The sequence below is a fragment of the Gavia stellata genome, chromosome Z, assembly GCF_030936135.1.
Source record: "Gavia stellata isolate bGavSte3 chromosome Z, bGavSte3.hap2, whole genome shotgun sequence".
Taxonomy (NCBI): domain Eukaryota; kingdom Metazoa; phylum Chordata; class Aves; order Gaviiformes; family Gaviidae; genus Gavia; species Gavia stellata.
Genome location: NC_082637.1, coordinates 38,142,926 through 38,163,140, shown reverse-complemented (window position 1 = coordinate 38,163,140; position 20,215 = coordinate 38,142,926). Strand labels below are relative to the sequence as shown.

General features: G+C 40.2%; 1 protein-coding gene across 1 annotated transcript in view; it reads right to left on the bottom strand.

Moving 5' to 3' along the window:
- Nucleotides 1-19,779, bottom strand: part of ADAMTSL1 (ADAMTS like 1) — a 213,624-nt gene extending 193,845 nt beyond the window's left edge. The window contains exons 1-2 of the mRNA XM_059833532.1: nt 19,634-19,779; nt 2,420-2,547 (exon numbers count right to left, since the gene is read on the bottom strand). Coding sequence (XP_059689515.1) covers nt 2,420-2,547; nt 19,634-19,690 — 185 coding nt within the window. The 5' untranslated portion in view covers nt 19,691-19,779. The remainder of the gene's footprint in view (nt 1-2,419; nt 2,548-19,633) is intronic.
- Nucleotides 19,780-20,215: the final 436 nt, after the last annotated feature.

Sequence of the window (20,215 nt, the reverse complement as noted above, 5' to 3'; positions counted from 1 at the left end):
CTTTGGCAAACAAAAGCTGGAAAGAAAACTGGTTTCCTTTATTTAGTTGCATATACTAATGGTGGTTAAGAATGGGTAATTAGTCTTTGCATTTCTTCAAAGCAGATGCACTGGGCTCTCTCTTTTCATGTAATGCTATGAAAGTCACCTCATACAGAACTCAAAGACATACAGCATTATGAAGATTCCTCCCAGGATGAGAAATATTTAGGATTAATTTGTTCCAAAACATCTAAATGTATTGCCAGTTTTCATTTGCCAGAAGTATCTAGTATCTCCCTTCACGCTGCCATGAAATTATACACAGCAAATACATGTGATAAACTGTACCAACCAAGACATTGTCTCAGAGAGGTGGACATTTTGTTCTAGCCGTGCCAGGTTTGAAATACTCATGTGCACAGGCTTATTTCCAAACATTCAAAGTCTGGCTGAGTTTCTTTCCTCTGCTCCTTTTCTGCCTTTTGCTTAGCAACTTAAAAAACCTTGTCTAGCACAAAATTTAATCATTTAAATCCTTTATTTCATTAGCAGTTGCACATAGACCAGGAAAAAGGAAAAACTATCACACATTTGATACTGTGCTAATTCCAGGTCAAATTTTACTATTTATGATTTATTGCTACTGGCTAGCAAAAGTTGTGCACCTAATTAAACACCTGCATCCTATCCTAGAAACAGGGGGTTCCATGTCTGAATGAGCCAAAGTTTGCTAGTTTGCAGTTGGTTTCTTAAGCCAGGAAGCATTGCTTATGTACTGACAGGACAGTAGTAAGGTCTTGTATGAAAAACAAGTACAATGGGATTTATGAGTTTATTCCCTGTACCACTGGGGTAGCTTCAGGGACATCCCAAATAGTACAAGAATCAAAGATAAGCAGACAGGGAGAGCCTGCCCAGAAGGAGTGGTTTATACTCATACTACAGAGCATTATGGCTACTACTGCTACTGTCATGGAGCTCCAAGTCTTTTCCCCTCTAGAAACTACTGAGGCAGCTCTCAGTGAGGGAGCAGAAGTGTAGTCAGCAAGCCCTTGTATTACTCAGATTCCCCAGATCTCCTGATATGCCTGAATTCATGTTTACATTAAAGGAACATACAGAAGATCACTTATCTTCCCATGTCTGAAATGGATACACTGTGATTGAAAAGAAGTTCCTGTCTCTGCAGTTCCCGATTTTGAGACGTTTGCAGAACCACTATTTGCTATGGAACTAACAAGAGATGAGAATTTGGCCCCACGTTTAAAAACCAAATTATTCTAATACTTTTCCCATGGGAATGGAATAGAAAAGAACTGTCTTTCCACTGCTTATCATTTCTCTTTCCAGCAGACTTTTGCACACTGTCACTTCAATAATTGCTGGAACGAGGAGACCAAACTGTCCACAGATAAAGATAAAGTACACAACATTCTATTCTGATCTTATGGTTCAATGCGTTGTGCTGTTTCTTGTCCTCACTAAATGGCATCATGTATTAAAATGTCAGGTGTAGGAAACAATTTGCAGTGTATCGTCGCAGTTTGTTTTATTCACATCAGTTTTATAAGCACATGAAAGAAAATATAAAAGAAACATATGCTGGATGGAAAATCATATTACATTTTTTATACTACAATATATAAGCTATCAGAGATGGCAGTAAGGCACAAAGTTTGGGTCTGGAGTTTTCCTGCATATCCTTTATTAGAAATCTTTTAATATTTATCACATATAGCATGTTTACTGCAGCTAAACTTTTTCCTAAAGTACACAGAAATAATATTTGCTAGAAATATTTTGCAGGTAAAACTTACATATACTATAGAGTGGAAATTATGTCAAATGACTTGTCCATGTTCCATTGCAAGCTAGTAACTGAGGAGGAATAAAATCTCAGATGCCTAACTGGGTACCCAGACTTCACCTTTGCACGGGGCTATTCTACTTCTGCTTGTTAGGGAGGGTTTGCTGGTATGCAAGACTTCCTATCTGAAATTTAATTCATAAGATATCTTCAGCAGAATTATCATTCTTTCTTATATAGTTCAGGATGCCATGTTGGGTCAATACGGAGCTTTTATAGTCTCAGTGTGACTGAGACTGTGGGGTGCTAAACATAATGAATTAGCTGCAGTCTGGTACAAGTGCATGAAAAGTCTTACCACTTAAATGGTAAAAGTGTAGGGAGGTTTCACTTTTCAGTAGCTGGCAGCCTTGCAAGCTACCAAACAACTTTTGTATCTCCACAGGTTCTCACTGTATTTTAAAAGGGTGTTGCCTTATCAAACATGTTGGCTGCTTGCCTGAATTAAAAAACACACCACCATAATTTTTTGACACTGAGTTGGAAATTTCAGCATACTTATCATGGTCTGACACATATGAGTAAGTTGAATTCTCCCATCAATAAAGTAAAAAGCGTTCACCCACTTACTTGCTGCTCAGGCAGCGTCTCAGGGAATACGAAGCCCCTCCTCCACAAGTGCGTGAACATTCGCTCCACGAGCCCCAGGCATCCCACAGTGAGTCTCGGTCTTCCTCTGAGCGAGCTGTTCTGGAGCTCTGAGGAGAGGGAGAAGGAAAAAAAATCAGGAAAAATAATTTAAAGGACAAATAATATCGTTGCCAGCTTAACCTTTCTTTTTACTGAGTATCATCTTGCTCATTGAAAGCTCTGAATAAATCTGCTATTCTCTGACGTTCCTACTGATTGGCAGTAGTTATAGTGGGGTTTGCTGTATGAACTTGCTTTCATCCTTTGAGTATCATACTCTGTCTCAATTTGAGACTGGTGATGAATATTGTAAAAGAGCACTTTGGACAACACTGAGGGAAGAGATTTTTCCTGATTGAAAGGAAGAGGTGGAGTATTGTAGACATTAGAAATTGTGCTTTGAAGTTTTGTTGCTGTGTTAGAAACTATGAAAGGGCATATTAAAATGTGCCTTCCAAGATGCTCTTGAGGAAAAAAAGAATCACAACATAGTGAGTCAACATGATACAAAGACATTCAACGTAACAACTTTCATGCACTCACCATAAGGAACTGGAACCATAGTTCCTTCTCTGTCCAAAGATCTCATATGAAAACTTCTGGAGAAAGATTCCCTAACTGTTTTATCCCCACTATTTGCTAAGTTAAAGAAGGAAGTGCACGCTGCCTGAAGAGCTGGAGTTCTCCAATGCCAGACACAGATCCAGGCACTGCTGTTGTTAATGCCAGTGGTTAGGCACAAACAACCTTATAGAGAAGCAGCCCTGATGGACTCAGAAATGCTCAGCTCTTCTAGGATTAACTCATAAATGTACAGCAGTACCTGCCTCAAATTATGCAGTTATGCACGTATCCAGCATTTCATTTTCATTCATGCAAATGCACCTCAGAAACATGTATCTTTAGGGACACAAATAATTTAACCATTTAGATAGATATTGTCCCTCATGGACAATGTGGTTTTGCTGGAAGAATAACCTACAGAAGCATGCAAAGGTGCATGGAAAATGCCTGTGTCTGACGGAGAGCAGGCAGTGTTCTCCTTCAAAGCTTGGCTTGTGCTGTGGGACAACACCTGGTGAATAACATTTCTAACTGTATTTGGAATAAATGAGAAGGCAAGACAACTATATGAGGGAGACTTTGGTGGTACACCTTCAACAGAGAAACATCAACAAGCATCATTACTTGCCCATATTAGAGGAATCAACTTGAGCTTTCAACACTGAGGGATTATTTGAGACACAGAGATAGCTCAACACTGATATCATTTTATCATCAGTCAAGCTATGTAGAAGTTTTGTTTGAAACCTGGTGAAATATACCAGTCTTGAATATTGTTATTCACAGGCAAAAAACCAAAGTGTTGGCGATGGTTTAGGGCTGTGATTTTCAATATATATCTGTTTAAGGGAGATACTGAATTTGTCACACATAGCCGAGATCTAAACTGAACAGTCTGTGTCTGTAGAGTAAAGGACTAAGTCTGGCACGTTAGGGTATGGAATGTGTGTTAATTGGGATTTATCAAGATAAGAGGTTAACTATTCAGTATACTTTAAGGAGCCAGGAATGCATTATACATGCTAACCATTAATAATGATAGAATTTTCCAGTATGGAAACCATTTAGTCTTATAAAATTCTGCAAGGGGGTTGCAGTTCACCCACTAGTGTCGTCTATGACACTGAATAAACAGGCAGGCATAAGATTAGCTGAAATGAAAGCCCATGTCTTTCCTTAGCTGTCTCTGTACTCAGCCAGGCCAAAGTCTCGCACTGAACTCCGTTCTCCTGAAAACAGAAAGCCCATAATCTCAGTGTTGTACACATTTGCACCCTCTGACAATCATTAGCTCCATGCATCTGAAGGACGAAAACATTGCCAGTGCTGTTCCCATAGTTCCACAAGAGTCTTCCTGCCCTGAAGCGAGTCATTAGCTCATGGATCAGTACTTAGCTTACTCAGGTTGACAAAGTAATTGAATTGTTATATCCCTTCCAAAAGCCTGATAGTACTCTGAGATATGCTGGAACAATAAATTAGTGGTAACTAAATGAAAACTGATCGTGTTAAACCTGCTTAAGTGAGCTCAGACTGTATGCCAAATTGGCAAACTTCTATGGAGATACTGTTTGAAGGAAAAAACACTAAGATTTGCAGGACACCTGTCCAGCCATTTTCTCTTCTTTCCCTCTCTTCCCATTATTGCTTTTATCAAGGTACAGTCCAAACCTGATCTTGAAGAATGAGTCAGTCTGTTTGGGCAGAATGGGTTAAAAAAGAAAGGATTTTCCTCTCTGCAAACACACCAAATTCAGTTATTTCTTTTGAAAGGAAGAGCCCAGTGAGTGGCAAGCATCAGGTGCAGGACCAGTGCACAGCAACACAACAGACTGTCCACCCAGCCGCAGCTCCCTCGCATTTTATAATGGCCGCCTGCTGCATTCCTCATGCTGCTGCTCACAGTCCCTTCAAGGGCAGGACCACTCCTTTTTTTAAACCACAGTATTTTAAAAGGAAAATACACAAATGCCACTTAAATAGACTTGAGTCTGTTTGGCCTTCTGACACAAAGAAGGCCAAGCCTTTTGAAAGACCTTTAGGATCTGCTCCAAAGCATGCTGAAATCAAATGAAAACTCCATCAAATCAAACGGGTCCAGGAGCAGAACATTAAAAGATAGGCTGAAAAGAGGACCCAATAAAATTTGTAAAGATTTTTTTTTTAATTACTTAAATAAATCTTGTGGATCAGAAGGAAGCTAAACCAAGCAGGCAGAAGGCAAGCTTTTTTCAAACAGCTCTGCTGAAACACCTCCCCTCTGATCCTGCTTCCCTACCTTAGTACTTTTGCCAAGTGGAGGGTGCCAGCTATGCCAAATAAAATGATTATTCTGTGGTGTGGCCAACCTCCATTTTCAATTTCCTTCATGGTGCACAGTTTGTAATGGCATTTTAAACACATCTTCCTTCTGTAGAAGAGCTTTTGAAAGATAGTTTAGATGGGCAATTGAATCAGTTTTTTGTTGCTGTAACATTTAGTATGATATAATTTTGTTTTGAATCTACTGATGGAGAAAATAAAGGCAAATTAATTTAGTCTGTGAGAGATGATACTGGATTTGCCTAATGAGTGTATAAAAATTATTTGCCATTCTCAGTTTATCTTACCTTTATTAAAATGCAAAAGGATTTAATTTCAACACAATAATTGCAAGGGTAAATGTAAAACTTAAAGTAACATAAGTGATCAAATTCTGACTATGGCCAGATGTGATCCATCCTCTAGATACAATCTCATTAACATTTACATGCGAGATAAGAGGAGTGACACACCAATTTACTCCAGTTGTTTCAGCTGACTGCTTTCTGAAGGGTATTTTTTATAAAATGAAAATGTGTGTCTGCACTTTCAGCCTGCTAAAAAGAAAATGCGTGTCTGTGCTTTTCGTTTACAAGGAAGCAGTATCTTCAGCCTGCAAATGGGTACTTGTCCTGATCATTCACCACTGGTTGAAAGGCCAAAGACGTAATTAAAAAGGATTGCAAGGTAAAGTCACGTGAACCAAGTACTCTTACTTCATCACAAATTACAAGCATCAGCACAGCTAGACATTCTAAGGGTCCAAATTTTTCTGAAATAAATTGTACTCCCACCCAGAGGAGAACCATGTGCCTGTTATTTGCATTCCAAGATTTGTTATAAGACCTATATATTCCCAGAAAACATGTGATCTCAAGCTGGAACAGGCTCCAAGTTTTCTTTTAACAAGTGGAATAAACATAATTCATTTCAACTCCATCCATGTTTAATGTTAAAGAAAGTAGAGTGGTTTTCCCTCCTGTGAACCACACAGTTAAGACTGAGCTTCAAATTCTAGCAGTGCCTGAAAAGCCATTTTATAACTGAAGAAGACTGTCTATTGCAGGTCCGTTGCAGCCTCAAAGGTTATATACCATTACTAGCTAAGAATTCACTGTTTAGCACAGATTTTTCAAAAGTAACTTATACCACTAATTAATAATTTTTACCCCCTTTCAACAAAGTGATCTAACTGAAGAACCTATATTAAAATACTCCTGATAACAGTCAAGAACATTGCAGTGTTTTGCAATACAAGAAGTCCTACAGTACTCTTTTAAAGCCCTAAAGTTTCTGCCATAAAGAGTAAACAGAAAAAAAAAAAAAGGAGAAAAAGCAGAGAGGGATTACATGTCTTTAAAGCTGCAAGGAGTAAAGCTGCCACCACTTAAAGCTTCCTTTAATTAACACTTCCCTCTTAGAAAAAGTCTTTTATCTCTGCCAGAAGTACCCCAGGTTGGTGCTTCTTGAAATGCCAGCATATGCCAAAGAAGCAAAATGCAGGCAGTCATCAGCTCATTATGCCCTGCTGCTGGTATCAGAAGAGCTTCCTTCCCTCTTCTGTCCATTCTAGGTGGATCTCAGCCTGAGCTTCCCAGGGAACACCTACTGCTTTATCCACACAAAACTCAAGATGTCCTGACGATGTCCTGACGTCTAGAGCATCAATGGCAGAAAAGTCACCTGCAAACAATTTGCTTATCAATGACCTACATAAAACAAGTCTGCTAGCACTAATGAAAATCGGCTCTTTCTTTATCCATCATTACCCTAATACACACTTAACCTGAGGGTGATGATGCAGCTACCACCCAACACAGCAGCTCCAGAGGAAATGGGAGTGAGGACTCCCAAAGATTTCTCTAATGAGAAAGAGATGGAATACCTTGTGCTTTTGGACAAGAAAGCAAGAAGGATCACTTGTACAAAATGAAATCACTGTCAGTGGACAGGGCACTCAGGTGAAGATGCTCACAAAAGAAAAAAAAAAAGGCTTTAAACAACAAGCTGAACAAAGAACTTCTTATAATATAAACAAAAATAATCTGACATAATCAAGTAAGACTAAAAGAGTTAGGTATCCACTTTTATTCTTAAAAAAATCCAGCTTCAATGTTTAACAGTAATTTCTGAATTTATTAAAGAGTTGTCAGGCATTCATGTTATATTCAGACTATGAGACGAGTAACAGGTCCTTCCTACCCTCTCCACTAACACAGTACACAGAAATTATTTAAACTATCTGGAATAATATGTAAAAACCACAAGTGTCACACATACTTAAATCGCAACAGCTGCCTGGCCATCCCGGAGCTGCATCCCTGATGAGAGAACCATGTTTCTTCTAAGAACATGTGTCTACACATGTGTGTGGGTGCACAGAGGGAGAAACATGAAAAGTAGCAAGACCTGTGTTCATACCTGACACCTATAAAAGGAGTTCAGCCTTAAGAAAATAAATCTTAGTCACGTACTGTAATTGAATTTAAAATTTTGTTTGGAACTGCGCTATCCCTACAGAATCCAACTATTTGTCATTGTCACACAGAAAAGACTGCGTGTAAATGCAGATCATGTTGTCTAATTGCTCCTCAGTTTCTGAGGGTTCTAGTTGTCCTCCTCATTCAGTACAACACTGCTACAGTCATATTTTTCAAGCACCCAGTGTGTTCCCTAGATTAAACAGCAATATAGATAGTTAAAATATGCAGTTAACCTCTTGTTGGACTAAGGTACTTATGCAGACTTTAAGCCACAGTTATTTCCCAGATGATATGCACCACTGGGTTTGGTTAAGAAATTTAAATCATCTGGTTCTTATCATATCCCCACTGTTTAGGGGTATGATGAACTGTCAGTGACAATATGCAAGGCTCCTCTGAAGCCATTGCCTAAACTTGTCTTTTGCTACTGTTAAAATGATGTTAGGGGGGAAAACCAGTATTTTTGCCTATGATATGGTCTTTCTGCCCTCCATTTTCAGATTCGTCTAAGCGCATCCCTATATGAATTCTTGCCAAGCCATACATTCTCGCTTTTTGAGTAATCCTTGATCATCCTTCGATGTTAGTTTGTCACTGTTAGTATATACTTCACACAGTACTGAAATGCTGTCTGTAGTGAACCAGGAAGAAACTGCTCTCAGCACTTATCTAGGTGTGTAATAGCAGGAGGCAAGGCCAGTGACCTCATCTCTTTTTAAGAAACATATATTTCAAAACTTCAACCAATGTAAATATATGGTTTATAAGATTTCATTTGCACAATGTTGTGTATCTTTGTTGCATTCCATCCAAGGTAACAGCTGGATTACAGCTCAGATGGGAAACTGCTTGGAAATCTCTGGCTTTTGAATGAAGGCAAGGCAGAACAAAATCACAGCCAGTTGAATTAATATTGGTAATTACTGTCAAACAAAATATTAATATGCAAGACATTCCTGACTAGCTGTTGAAACTTTTCAGACCGATTATCTTGGAAACATAATAGGTAAAATATTCTGACACGTCCAGTTTGCAATGCACAATAAACATGTTTAATGTATCTAGGCAAAGAGTTGCACATCATTTTAAACAGTACTGTAAGACTGAAGCACAACCACTCTTCCAGAATATCTGTACCATACTGAACAAAGGGCTTACTAAAGTAAGCCTTATCCTTGTGAGGAGCATAATTCCCTGGAAGCACTAGGATTCCCCATGACAACTGTTGTCCTCCAGCTCCAAGCAGGTATCTGCCCATTTCATGCACCACATGAAAGCAGAAGTCCCCAAGCCAGCCTTCGCAATATATCCAAGGACTTAATGGGAATGAACGCCAACCTATTTTCTTTTCCCAAGGGGTCTACTTCAGGGTCAGGATGGATGAACACTGTTCAGCTGGTGTGCTTCATAGCTTATCTTTCCATTATCCTGACTGTATCCCATATAAAGATGAAGAGAGGACTTCAGCCACCAGACCTGCCACCCAGCCAGAAGGGTGGTCCTCCAGAAGGACACAAGCCAGAAAAACCTGCTTACCTGGCATTCTTACCGAAGTAATGGGAGTTCTGCTCTCACAGAAGTTAAAAGAAGTTGAAGAGAGAAAATGCCCTCGTGCCCAAGCTGCCAGAGCTGTTTACTGCACCTGAGATGCTGAGCAACCACAGGTGCAATTGCTCCCATGATTAACTGCATGATGTTCCATATGGCCAAACCAATCGGATGCCTACAGAACTGTTCAAACTGCTGCTAAAACACTGTTTTCTCTGGCAAGCAACCTGGAAGGAAAAGTAGCTGCAATGAGCATCAGATGTCTTGAGGCAGAAGTGGGTAACCTTGTACACTGGCTCCCCTGCTCCCTGGAGGGCAGCAGCTCCCTCCTACTGGGTGTGGGGCTGTGAGCTGAATAGTACCAGCCCGCTTGCCCCAGGCTTCCACAGTCTTGGAAATAAACTGAGGAATTTTGCCGCCTTTGCACTTGCAAGACCAGGCAAAAGGCCTGTGAGGGAATCAAGAGTGTATTTCCTATGGAAAACCCCTGGCACAGGGAACCCTTGATCTGAGTGACTCCATGCCCCAAGGAAGGCACTGGCACAGGAGCACACATGTGTGAGGGTATATACTGTACTTTGGGTAATTACTTTATGCTCAGACTTTGCTAGTGCAGATAAATGGGCCAGGACTTATTTTTCCATTTCAGCCTCTTAAAAAGGACTAAACAAAAAACTCCAAATCTCCTTCTGGGTAGTTTTTAATTTACTCTTTCTTCAGGATCAAAATCATCTATCACCTAGAAGACACAGGGCAAGATGCCTTGATGAGAAGGAGAGAAGAGGAAATCTCACTCAGATCCTCTTGCAGTTTTTCAATGCTTGTTCTGCTCCTGTGAACACAGACAAGGGGAAGAGCAATAGGTGGACAATTTTTCTTTACCCTGAAGGGAGACACTTGATACACATACAGCTAGCTCAGTTCCCAGGGACATAAGTAAAAATTCGCTGTGGCAGTCCTTTTCAGCGCTGCGTTCCCTTTTGTCTTCTTTTACTCTTAACAGCACAGTCATGCAAGGCAGGCTCATTACTAAGGGAACAGAAAAACAGAAATTATGGCATCTTTTCCTTTTGCACAGGAAAGCAAAGGTTCATTGAGGGGGAAATAACTCCTCCTCCCTTCCTAGCCATATATGACCCGATACGGTTATTGCACAAGTAATAAGGACAAAGTATTACACTGAACTCTGTCGTCCTGAAAACAGAATGTCTGTAGTCTCAGTGTTGTACACATTTGCACCCTCTGACAGTCATTAGCTCCACACATCAAGCGCTCTCTGAAGGATAAATCATTGCCAGTGCTGTCCCCATAGTCCCATGGGATTATTCCTGCCCTGAAGCAAGTCATATAGCTGTATATATGCAGTCTCTTGAAAGTTATGATAGGGAGTACGCAGCTTCTAGTCTGCAACAAAACAGGGATGAAATGATAAACAGCCATCTCAGGACTTTAGGAGCTAAAGAACCATTCCCAAACCTGGACTGGAAGTTTTATCCCAGGAGAAATGTGCCAAATGTGAGCTCATTTCTTCTCCTAAAAGGGCAGCAGCCAGCTGGGGGGGTGTTGCTGGCAGAGTATGGAGCTGACACCATATCAACTTCAACACGCTGCATGCTGCGCTCCCTGTAACGTTTTATAACAGTGCTTTATAAAACTTAGATCAGTCCTATCTCTCACTTCACTTACCCATATGAAAATATACACTAGGAGACCAATGTGAATAGAAGAGCTTTCTTTCTTGCTCTCACAGACCCAAGTTACAACTCCCTGTTGTATTTAAATCCTGCTGTGCTGGTGTAAACACCAGGCATGGGTGATCCAATACAGAGCAGGTCCAAGCTGGCTCAGCCTCAGACTTGTTGCCTAATTGACTCAGAAGGGTTTTCACAGCTAGGACTAGTTCAGATGCAGTATGGGTGAGCTAACTTTCCAGAATTCAGAACCCACCCAACAGCATGGGTTCAAAAGTGCATCTTGCACTTGAGCACTTCGGGTTTGCCTTCCATGTAGCCAGAACTGCGGGTGGGGAAAGAGCCCACAGAGGTGCACAGAAAGGAAAAGTAAGAGAAGTTAAAATTGTCTTCTGTGACAAGGCCTATTGCATTCCAAGTGTTTTCCAAGTGACGAGAAGTGAAAGCTGTGTGCTGGCTGGGCTGTGTTTGTCAGCTTCAAGAAAAAATGGCCAACATATGGCTGACACGCGCGGCTCCGCAGGTGAACCACTGTCTCCCCCAAAGAAGCAGGGTAATACACTGAAGAAGTGTGTATTAGCCGTTTTCACTTCCTTTAGTAAACTGACCTTGAGCTTCAGAAATTCACCCAGCCTAACTGTCCGCACAGGTCACAATGTCCAACAGTGAGTCCTCTTATGTGCACCAAACCCCATGTGGACTGGATTTAGAAACTCTTGTTCTGAAAGTCTGAGCGAGAAGGCCTTGCCACATGAGCATAGATTTTAATGGGCTCGTCAGTCCTAAGATGGCTCAGCCTCCTCTGGAGCAGGTCAGAACATTAAGACAAGACGCCATATGTTGCAACAGGAAGATGGCACTCTCTGATCAGGAGGCGTTTCAGAGAATGGAGTAGAGGTGTCCAAAGACTTGTATAATTTCAGATAAACATTCGCAATCACAAGGTTTATTCAAAATAAATGAAGCCTCCTATTCTTCTGATGGTGTGCCATCTCCCTCAGTTAATTCACGGAGCTGTGTATGTGTTTATGTTGACAACAAGGGGCCATATAAAGGGTTGAAACTTTAAGCCTCAGTGGAGGCATGAAAACTGAAAGGGAAATATTTATGTAAAAAAATAGGGGGAGAAGAGAGAGAAAGAAGGGAAAAGAGGAAGAAAGAAAGGGAGGGAGGAAGGAAGGAAGAGAGAAAGGAAGAAAGGAAGGAAGAAAGGGGGAGGAAGGGAAGAGGGAGAAGTAAAGAAAGAAAGAAATCATGCAGAAACCTCAAGATCTCATGTCATAACAAAAAAAAAGGGAAGACAGGGAAAAAAATGCTCATGGGACCCTTAGGAACTAACTATAAACCCCAGAGTTTATCTAACATATGTATTCCCTCCTTAATCACCAAATAATTTATCTCAAATTAATGAATATGTTTCTTTAAAGAAAAATACACTCAGTTGTTGAGAGTTTGCAGTATGAAGGTGCAGGAGTTTTCTAGGAGTATCAGAATTTTTTTCATTATTTTACATTGAATTGCAAAGGTGGAAGGACCTAAACACTGTCAGGATATAAACTGCTGCTACTCTCATGCTGCCCTCCAATATCACACATGATGAAAATATTTGTGTTTCCATTGCTCTCACCAAATAAAAGAAAAGACACATCCACAGTTTGGAGCCAGTATGCTGCACAGGAGGGGTATGCATTCCTCTCTATGCCAGTCTTCAACTCTGGTAAGATGTGGTAATGCACTCCCACTTGCCCTGGTGCTCACCAGCACTGATGGGTGGCTAAACCCATCAGATAATGATGAAACTGCTAAAGTTTGGATTAGCAAAGCAGAGCCTTACAATTAAAGGGAGCAACTTGTGGCAGCTCAAGTTTTTAGTTTCAAAGATTTCTATGGAATTACTTCCCTCTCCTCTTCAGCTAGTACAGAACTTTCATCTTTAAAACATGGCCCTGGCTAGACCTTTAAGGAACATATTGGCGATACCACAGCAACTTGAAAATCCTTCACTCTCTTTTTTAAAAGAAGTTACAAGAACTATGAAAATGTCATATCCAGAACACATTTACAACCATAATCCACCCACATACCAAAATGAAAAAAGAAAAGACAGCCCTGGGGTTGTTAAGGGCAGTTATATTTGCCCTCAACAATAGATGCTTTTAACAGTCCAGGCTGAAAGAAATACGGGGATTTAAATAAGTCAGTAAGTAAGTAAATAAATAAATAATCCACCAATCTGATGCCAGCACCAGAACGGTAGGAGACCTTATTGCTTCCTTTATTCCCTTTCATTTCTGGATCTGTTGATATAGTGCAGGATCTGAACAATACACTAGCAAACTTCAAACAGGGACTAAAATGATTTCCAACAAAGCTAGAAGGGGAAATTCGACACCCCTACAGTACATTCATATGGAAACAAAATGAGTTATATTTATTTTATGGGACAGTTTGAATTTATTATAAGTTGCATATAATTTCCTGTCTCATTTACTGAGCACTCTTGGAATTTATTTCAGGATGTCTTACGTTATCACACACCCCCTTCCCTCCACTCTGACACCGTCTCTGCTGAACTTGCTCTACAAGAAGTCCCTGAAAGGAATAAATCCCAGGGCAACCTCTAAAGGGTTGAAGCTTTGGAAGAAATTCCATAAAGACAGTGAAGACAAAAATGGAAACAGTGTGAAAATTAATGTACTGTAGAATCAGTGAACATACCACTTATTTCTCTGCACAACTAGAAGAAGGACTGCTGCTATAAGCAGTGTCCAAATAATTCACAGGTGGCAAAACTATTAAGATGACTACATATGCTTGCCTTGGAAGCAGATTAAATCTCACAAGTACACATACTACTTTCCCTCCCCCAGTCACCTGCCTATATTGCCTTCCAATTTCACCACAACTTCAGCTACTTTTGTAAGAAATTTGAAAAAGTTGTGTTCTGTCAGCAAAAAGAAAAAAAAATGCTCATACATGAAATGAAATTCTAATCAGGGTACCTAAAGGGAGAAAAAAAGAAAAAAGCTTGAAATGTACCGGGAGTTAGTAATCTCTGATATGGTAACATCTCACTGGTAGTGAAGGAGAGAGAAGGTCCTGGCCTACAGTAGTCTTCAATGTGCATACTCAGATTCAGGCCATAACAAACCCACAACAATCAGCAAAGGTGTTCTTTTGAAAACAAGATAAATTGGCCACTCAGAGGTTTCACAAGAAGATATTAATGACCAATGCTTTTTGAAGCTATTTTAATTGCTTCTGTGCATGACATCTAAATACCACATGTAAAAGCTCGAAATAAAACCAGTTATTAAATGAAGACTTTAGTACAAAGTCCAAGCAGGTGGAATTCAGTATAGCTCTACTGCAGTTAACAGAGACAAATAAATTTATACAGATGAGAAGCTTGCTCTCAAATGTCAGCCAATACTATGTTTGTGAACCATTGTATTTGTATTAAGAGTTAGTATTCTGAGGATAGTATTTGCCACTTCAAAAAAGAAAGGCAAAAACTTCAAAGGCTGATGACCCTATCCGACTGTGGGAGAGGCTTCAACAGAGACAGATGAGATACTGTATACCATTACCTTGAAAGACAAATGAATCATTTAAGAATGGCATCTTTAAAACCATTATACCAATCTTTAAATCTTTTTAGTATCTATAATCCCCAGTAGACAACCCTCTCTCTTTCTCCTTTTTGCGTAAGGAAAAATTTTGGCTGATTGAAAAAATAGGTCTGAACATGTACAGTGAGTCTTAATGTGCATGATAGCAAATCTCAGACCTGTTATGAAATGTTTTACATTCCCTGAAATAGAAGGACATCTAAATGATCAGATTGCACTAAGCGTTGACTATTATTGGTCTGTGTTCAACACTACACAGGGTTACAGACCTAGAGAAGATTTTCCATCACTCCATGAAACATACGTCTCTTGCTTACTTTCCTCATTTTGCCTGAACATCCATTTAAGGGCTAGGGGATGTTATAAGACCCTGCATACCCAAAGCTGGTCAGCTGTTAAGACAATCATACTGTCCATCTGCTGTTATGAAAAGATGGAGATGCCAAAACCAAAGTTAGCCATGCCGGTACATCACTTATGAAGTAGTGGTTCATACCAGATTATGATACTCTGATGGAATTCAGTGTTTCATGCCAGCTTTTGACCAGTTGCTATCTACCACATGAGAAGACTTCTTTCATAACGGTCCTTGGCTTGGGCTGGAACAAGTAATTTCTTTCTCCTTTTCCTGCTCCCCATCCTGATACCATAGCAGCTGGTGGTTGATATGTTTTGACTGTTTTTTCACTAACTTCAGCTTTCTGATTGTTTCTACAAGGATGATCTTATTATTCTACCTTCCTCATACGAGACAAGACATGCCTCCACGGCAACAGACTGCAATTTCCCATGTTTCTTCCATGTGCTTGTTGCCCATACAGCTCTGACTTTTCTTACAAGCTTAAGAAAATAGCTATGAAAAGCAATAGAAACAACAGTGCTGTCCACAGCTTTGACAAGACAACACTGTAACAGAAACCATGAGGTTATATTTGCATGGCTAACAACACAGTTATAAGGGATTCAGGTTTTGCTTGCTTCTGTGAAAATTCAGTCACACAGAGATCGATAGCCCCCTCCTAAAGAATTATTCGTCTGTGCATGTGGACTACTCAAGCTTTACACTAACTCATGAACTTTCTGAGCATATGAGTTTGTCCAGCTGACAGATCCATGACTACAGGTGACCATATTGCAATCTTCAGACTCTCCACAGTGTTCTATTTCATAGTTTCTTTTACTATTCTTTGCCAGACCTATGAATCTAGCAAAAGTCATTAAAACAAAACATATTTAACTTTACTGACACTGGTGAAGCAGACCAATAGCTCAAAAGCCTACATTAAGTACTGATTCTCATTCACTAAAGTCCAAAAGAAAAAATTCCATCACACAACCTTTGTTCAGCTCATGCAAGCCTTTGCACTTGGTAGAAAATGAGTAAATAAATTATATACTTAAAAAATCTGAAGGAAGAGGTCAATAAAATAAGTCCAAACACAAAATTCTAGACTAACATGGGAAGAAACTGATGACTATACATACTTAGTAGCATCTAGACCTTCACATAGGAAATTGTTTTGTTTTATAGACATGACACATTCAGAGTACAGCAGCACCGGCCAGAGACCGCAATGGTGAGAAATTTTGCACTCCTTCACATGAATAAATCTTAGCTTTCTATAGCTGAACTCTGTATTTCAGCACATCCTTACCCAACTGATGTGATCAAATGCCAGTCTGCACACATACATGTCGACGAATGAAAATATATGTGCGCACTTTGGACCCTGTACTGGAAAAATCCCTCTCTATACAGCTACAATTGTAGAAACAGAGGAGCAGATAGACAGCAGTAGGTAGACTTATCTGCACATGAAAGGAAAAACTGTCAAGCTTTGTACATTCAGATGTAAACAAGAAACATTATATTCATTCCACTGGCTAATTGTGCTTGTGGTCATCCAAGACAGACACAGTTAGATAATAAGGGAATGTAATGCCAAAGAGCCTGGAAGGAATGGGCTATTGTATTTGACTATTTTCCATGTACAAATTAGCACAGCAAAAGAAAGAAGTCCTGCAGAAGAACACATGTACTTTATTACAGTTCCTAGTGTTACTTCTGTAAGCAACACAACAGCAACAAAAAGAGCTAAAAAAAGCTGCTGAAAAGATGCAAACAACAAATGCAAATGTGATTAAATGCCCTTCTGACATGAAGTGATTCGACTTCAAGTTTGGATGAATACATGTCAGTGGCTAATGGTTATAGTTTTGGCCACATTTCCTTTGAGTTAGACAAACTGTGATTTGCTTGTGTTAGCCTTTTATTTTTAAACAAATAGAAAGGGAAATCTTCGGAACAGAATGCCTGCTTACTCTTGTTTCACTTAAAAGTGGCATGCTAATATTTTCTTAGCATCCAAAAGTTCACAAAGCAATGAGCAAAATTCTCCAAATACCTGGTCTTAGTCTGGAAAGAGGGAAACTGTCTTTTCAAGTTACTTTCCGTCTGATATTACTCTTTCTTGAAAGCAGCTATGAAAGTACCTAACTCCCATTTATGCCAGGGCAACTGGATGTCTGAGTATGGAGAAAGTTCTAGGGCACTTAACAAATAAACTACTGACCCCCACAGACCTTACTTAAGCACCACTCAAATGAAAATGGATACAATTTCTTCTGAAGAAAGCTAAGAACCCTGATGGAGTAGTGAGCTACATGCACTACTACACCGCTCCAGGTGGTCTGCCCTGAAGTAGGCTATATCTGCTGGCTAATGAGGGGAACTGGAGAGGTTATTGCTGATACCGCCCGTGGGCTCGTCCATCTCCTCAGCATCATGTGCGCACAGGCTGTGCATGTGTCTAGGCTATGCAACCTCCTTACTGAGGCAAGGATGCTGAACAAAGTCTTTAAGGTCTACTTTGCTCTACAGCGTCTTACTGAAAATATAGGAACGGGTGATACATTTTTGTAAGACTAATCCTGTAACCATTTGTTACCTAGCCTTCATGCTTACAACTGTGAACTGCTGCTGATGTTACCAGAGTGCTGCATGACTAGAGGCTCTTCATGTTGCTCAGTGTGAGCAAGACAGGGGTTTTAGAGAGGTACAAGGTGAAACACATAAATCCAAATGCTGATTGTCATACTTTTCAAACTCATTCCGCCTACTTGCCAAAAAACTAATACCTATGAGGCTAACAGCCAGGTCACAGGTCTGATCCAATGCCTCTTTTTTTGGTCCAGAACATCGACGAGCTTTCTACCATGCGCTGCGTGAACTCATGCTGCAATAAACTACAGTAGTAACATGTATACGAAGGTATCCTACAACTTATCTCTATCTCTATCCAAACTATAAGTCAAATTCTTGCGTGTTTGCCTAATCTCCTGCTGAAAGCCAGTGAGAGATTTTCCTGAGTATGGAAGGAGCAAAAAAATGGCCTGACTCAAAAAAAGAAAGTTAAGCTTGCTTCACACCACTATTCTTAAGGCACAAAGAGATTTGGTAGGAGGTGGGGGGGAAAATCTCTTGAGGCAGGGTAAGTCATACAAACTCAAACTAGTATAGTATGGAATACAATGTATAATAGTTGGCAACAGAATGCACTATTTATTTTCATGAATTAGAGACTGAGAACTTAATTCACAAGCAGCAGAGTGAAGTACAAATGTTATGAGTACGAGCTTAACATGGGGCCAAATCCTACAGTCCTTACACAGTCTTGTTGAGTCATATCTCCTGTTGATCTTCCCTAAATTAGGACTGGAGGATTGGCTCATAATATATTACAGTCATCAGGTTATAAACTTCTCATTTTCATAAATGAAAGAGAATCTATGCTGACTTTATGCCATTTTGTGTGAATTCAGTATTTTAAACGGAAAATAGACCTTTAAAGAAAATAACTTTTAAAGCAGTCCAGGCGGTAGCATTCTTGATAGTGATTAATTATTATTTCATTAATCTATATGCAAAAAGCTTTTTTAAAAAAATCATGCAATCATTTTTAATAAGCATTTCAAGTATGGTTATCCCACTCTTTAGGTCCCCATGCAGCTACTAAAAATATGTTAAAGTAAGTTTACAATGATTACCATAGATTGTTTTATACAGATAAATAAGAAGATGCAAGCTGCTATAAAGTTCATATATTTCTTTACTATTACTTGCTATTTGAATGACTACATTCAGTCAAATCTTCAGAAAAAGACAACATATATGTATGCCAAGATGACTATGGTATCAAAAGCGTGTGCATATTAATGTTCTTACTACAGATTTTTTGATAGCAAACATACAGCTCATAGTTATAAAATTAGTATGAGTCAAAATAGAACATTTAATCTCATCCGAACAGAAGAGATACAGGGCTCAGCTGTAGAGCATCCTATCAGGATAATCAGGGGAAGTATGCAAGAAAATCATGTAGTAACGACCAGCTTTGCAGCCCTGAAGTATACCAGATATCACATAACATATCTTCATAAAGTTGGTATAAACTTGTCTCTGTAATGAGCTACAGCAGTAATGAGAGCTCATTTAAGCTGGCTGGAGGAAAAAGTTCAGTACATGCTGTACCTGGTTTCTCTGCATGTGCATAACTGAAAAATATTTTTTCTTTTCTGTTTTTTTAGGAAGGAAGAAAATTCCAGGAACATTACAGCGTGATACAGTTTGATTTAAAGAGGGGAGAAACAGCTCTTCTCTAAATCTCAAGCAGTTAAATCACCATTCACAGGTCGTTGCTCTCCAAGTTTATAAAAATGATGCCAACATCAACTTCTTGGTTCTACCTGCAGCAACCCACAATATCAAGGCTCCAAGCGTGCAATGCTTTAGAGAGGATAAGAGTTACATGATTTGTTCAAAACAAAGTCTAACTGCAACCTTAAAGATTAAAAACATATGCACCCACATATATACACGCAGATACAATACCAGCTAGAAGCGCTACACATCTGCAGAAAAGAAATGGCATTTACCAGGACGAGGGAAGCCAGAAGCAGGGTGCCAGCAGTTGTCCAGCGGCAGCCCTCCATGCTCGGGTCCGTGCCGGACCGGGGGTTGGACACTGCGCAAGCTGCGAAGCGCTCGGCTGCCTGCTGTCACATCCAGCGCTGGTGCGAACCTTCAGCCCTGCCTCTCCGCCTCCATCAGCCCTGCTCACATTTCCTGACCCAGGCGTGGGTGGGTGGGTTGGGGTGAGCTGCAGGGAAGCACTCCCGGAGCCAGCGAGCAGCCAATCCCCCTCCTGCTAGTCAGTCATGCAGCGCAACAAAGCCGAGGGGTCTGGGGAAAGCGTAACAGTGGAAGAGAGAGAGGAAGAAAAAAGAGAGAGGGAGAGAGGAGGAGGAGGAGAGAGGCAGAATGGCACAACTGAAGGGAGTGCTCTGCCTTCAGCTAGCCATCCTCCAGGAGCTCTGCTCCACCACTTGCCGTGAGCTGTTCACGCTTATTGCTGGCTCCGTAGCTCCCCTCCTGAGCGTGCATTGTTCCAGACAGGAGGGAAACTTAATCTGTGTCAATACACAACGTATGCCATAAAAGGCACCAATTGGAAAATG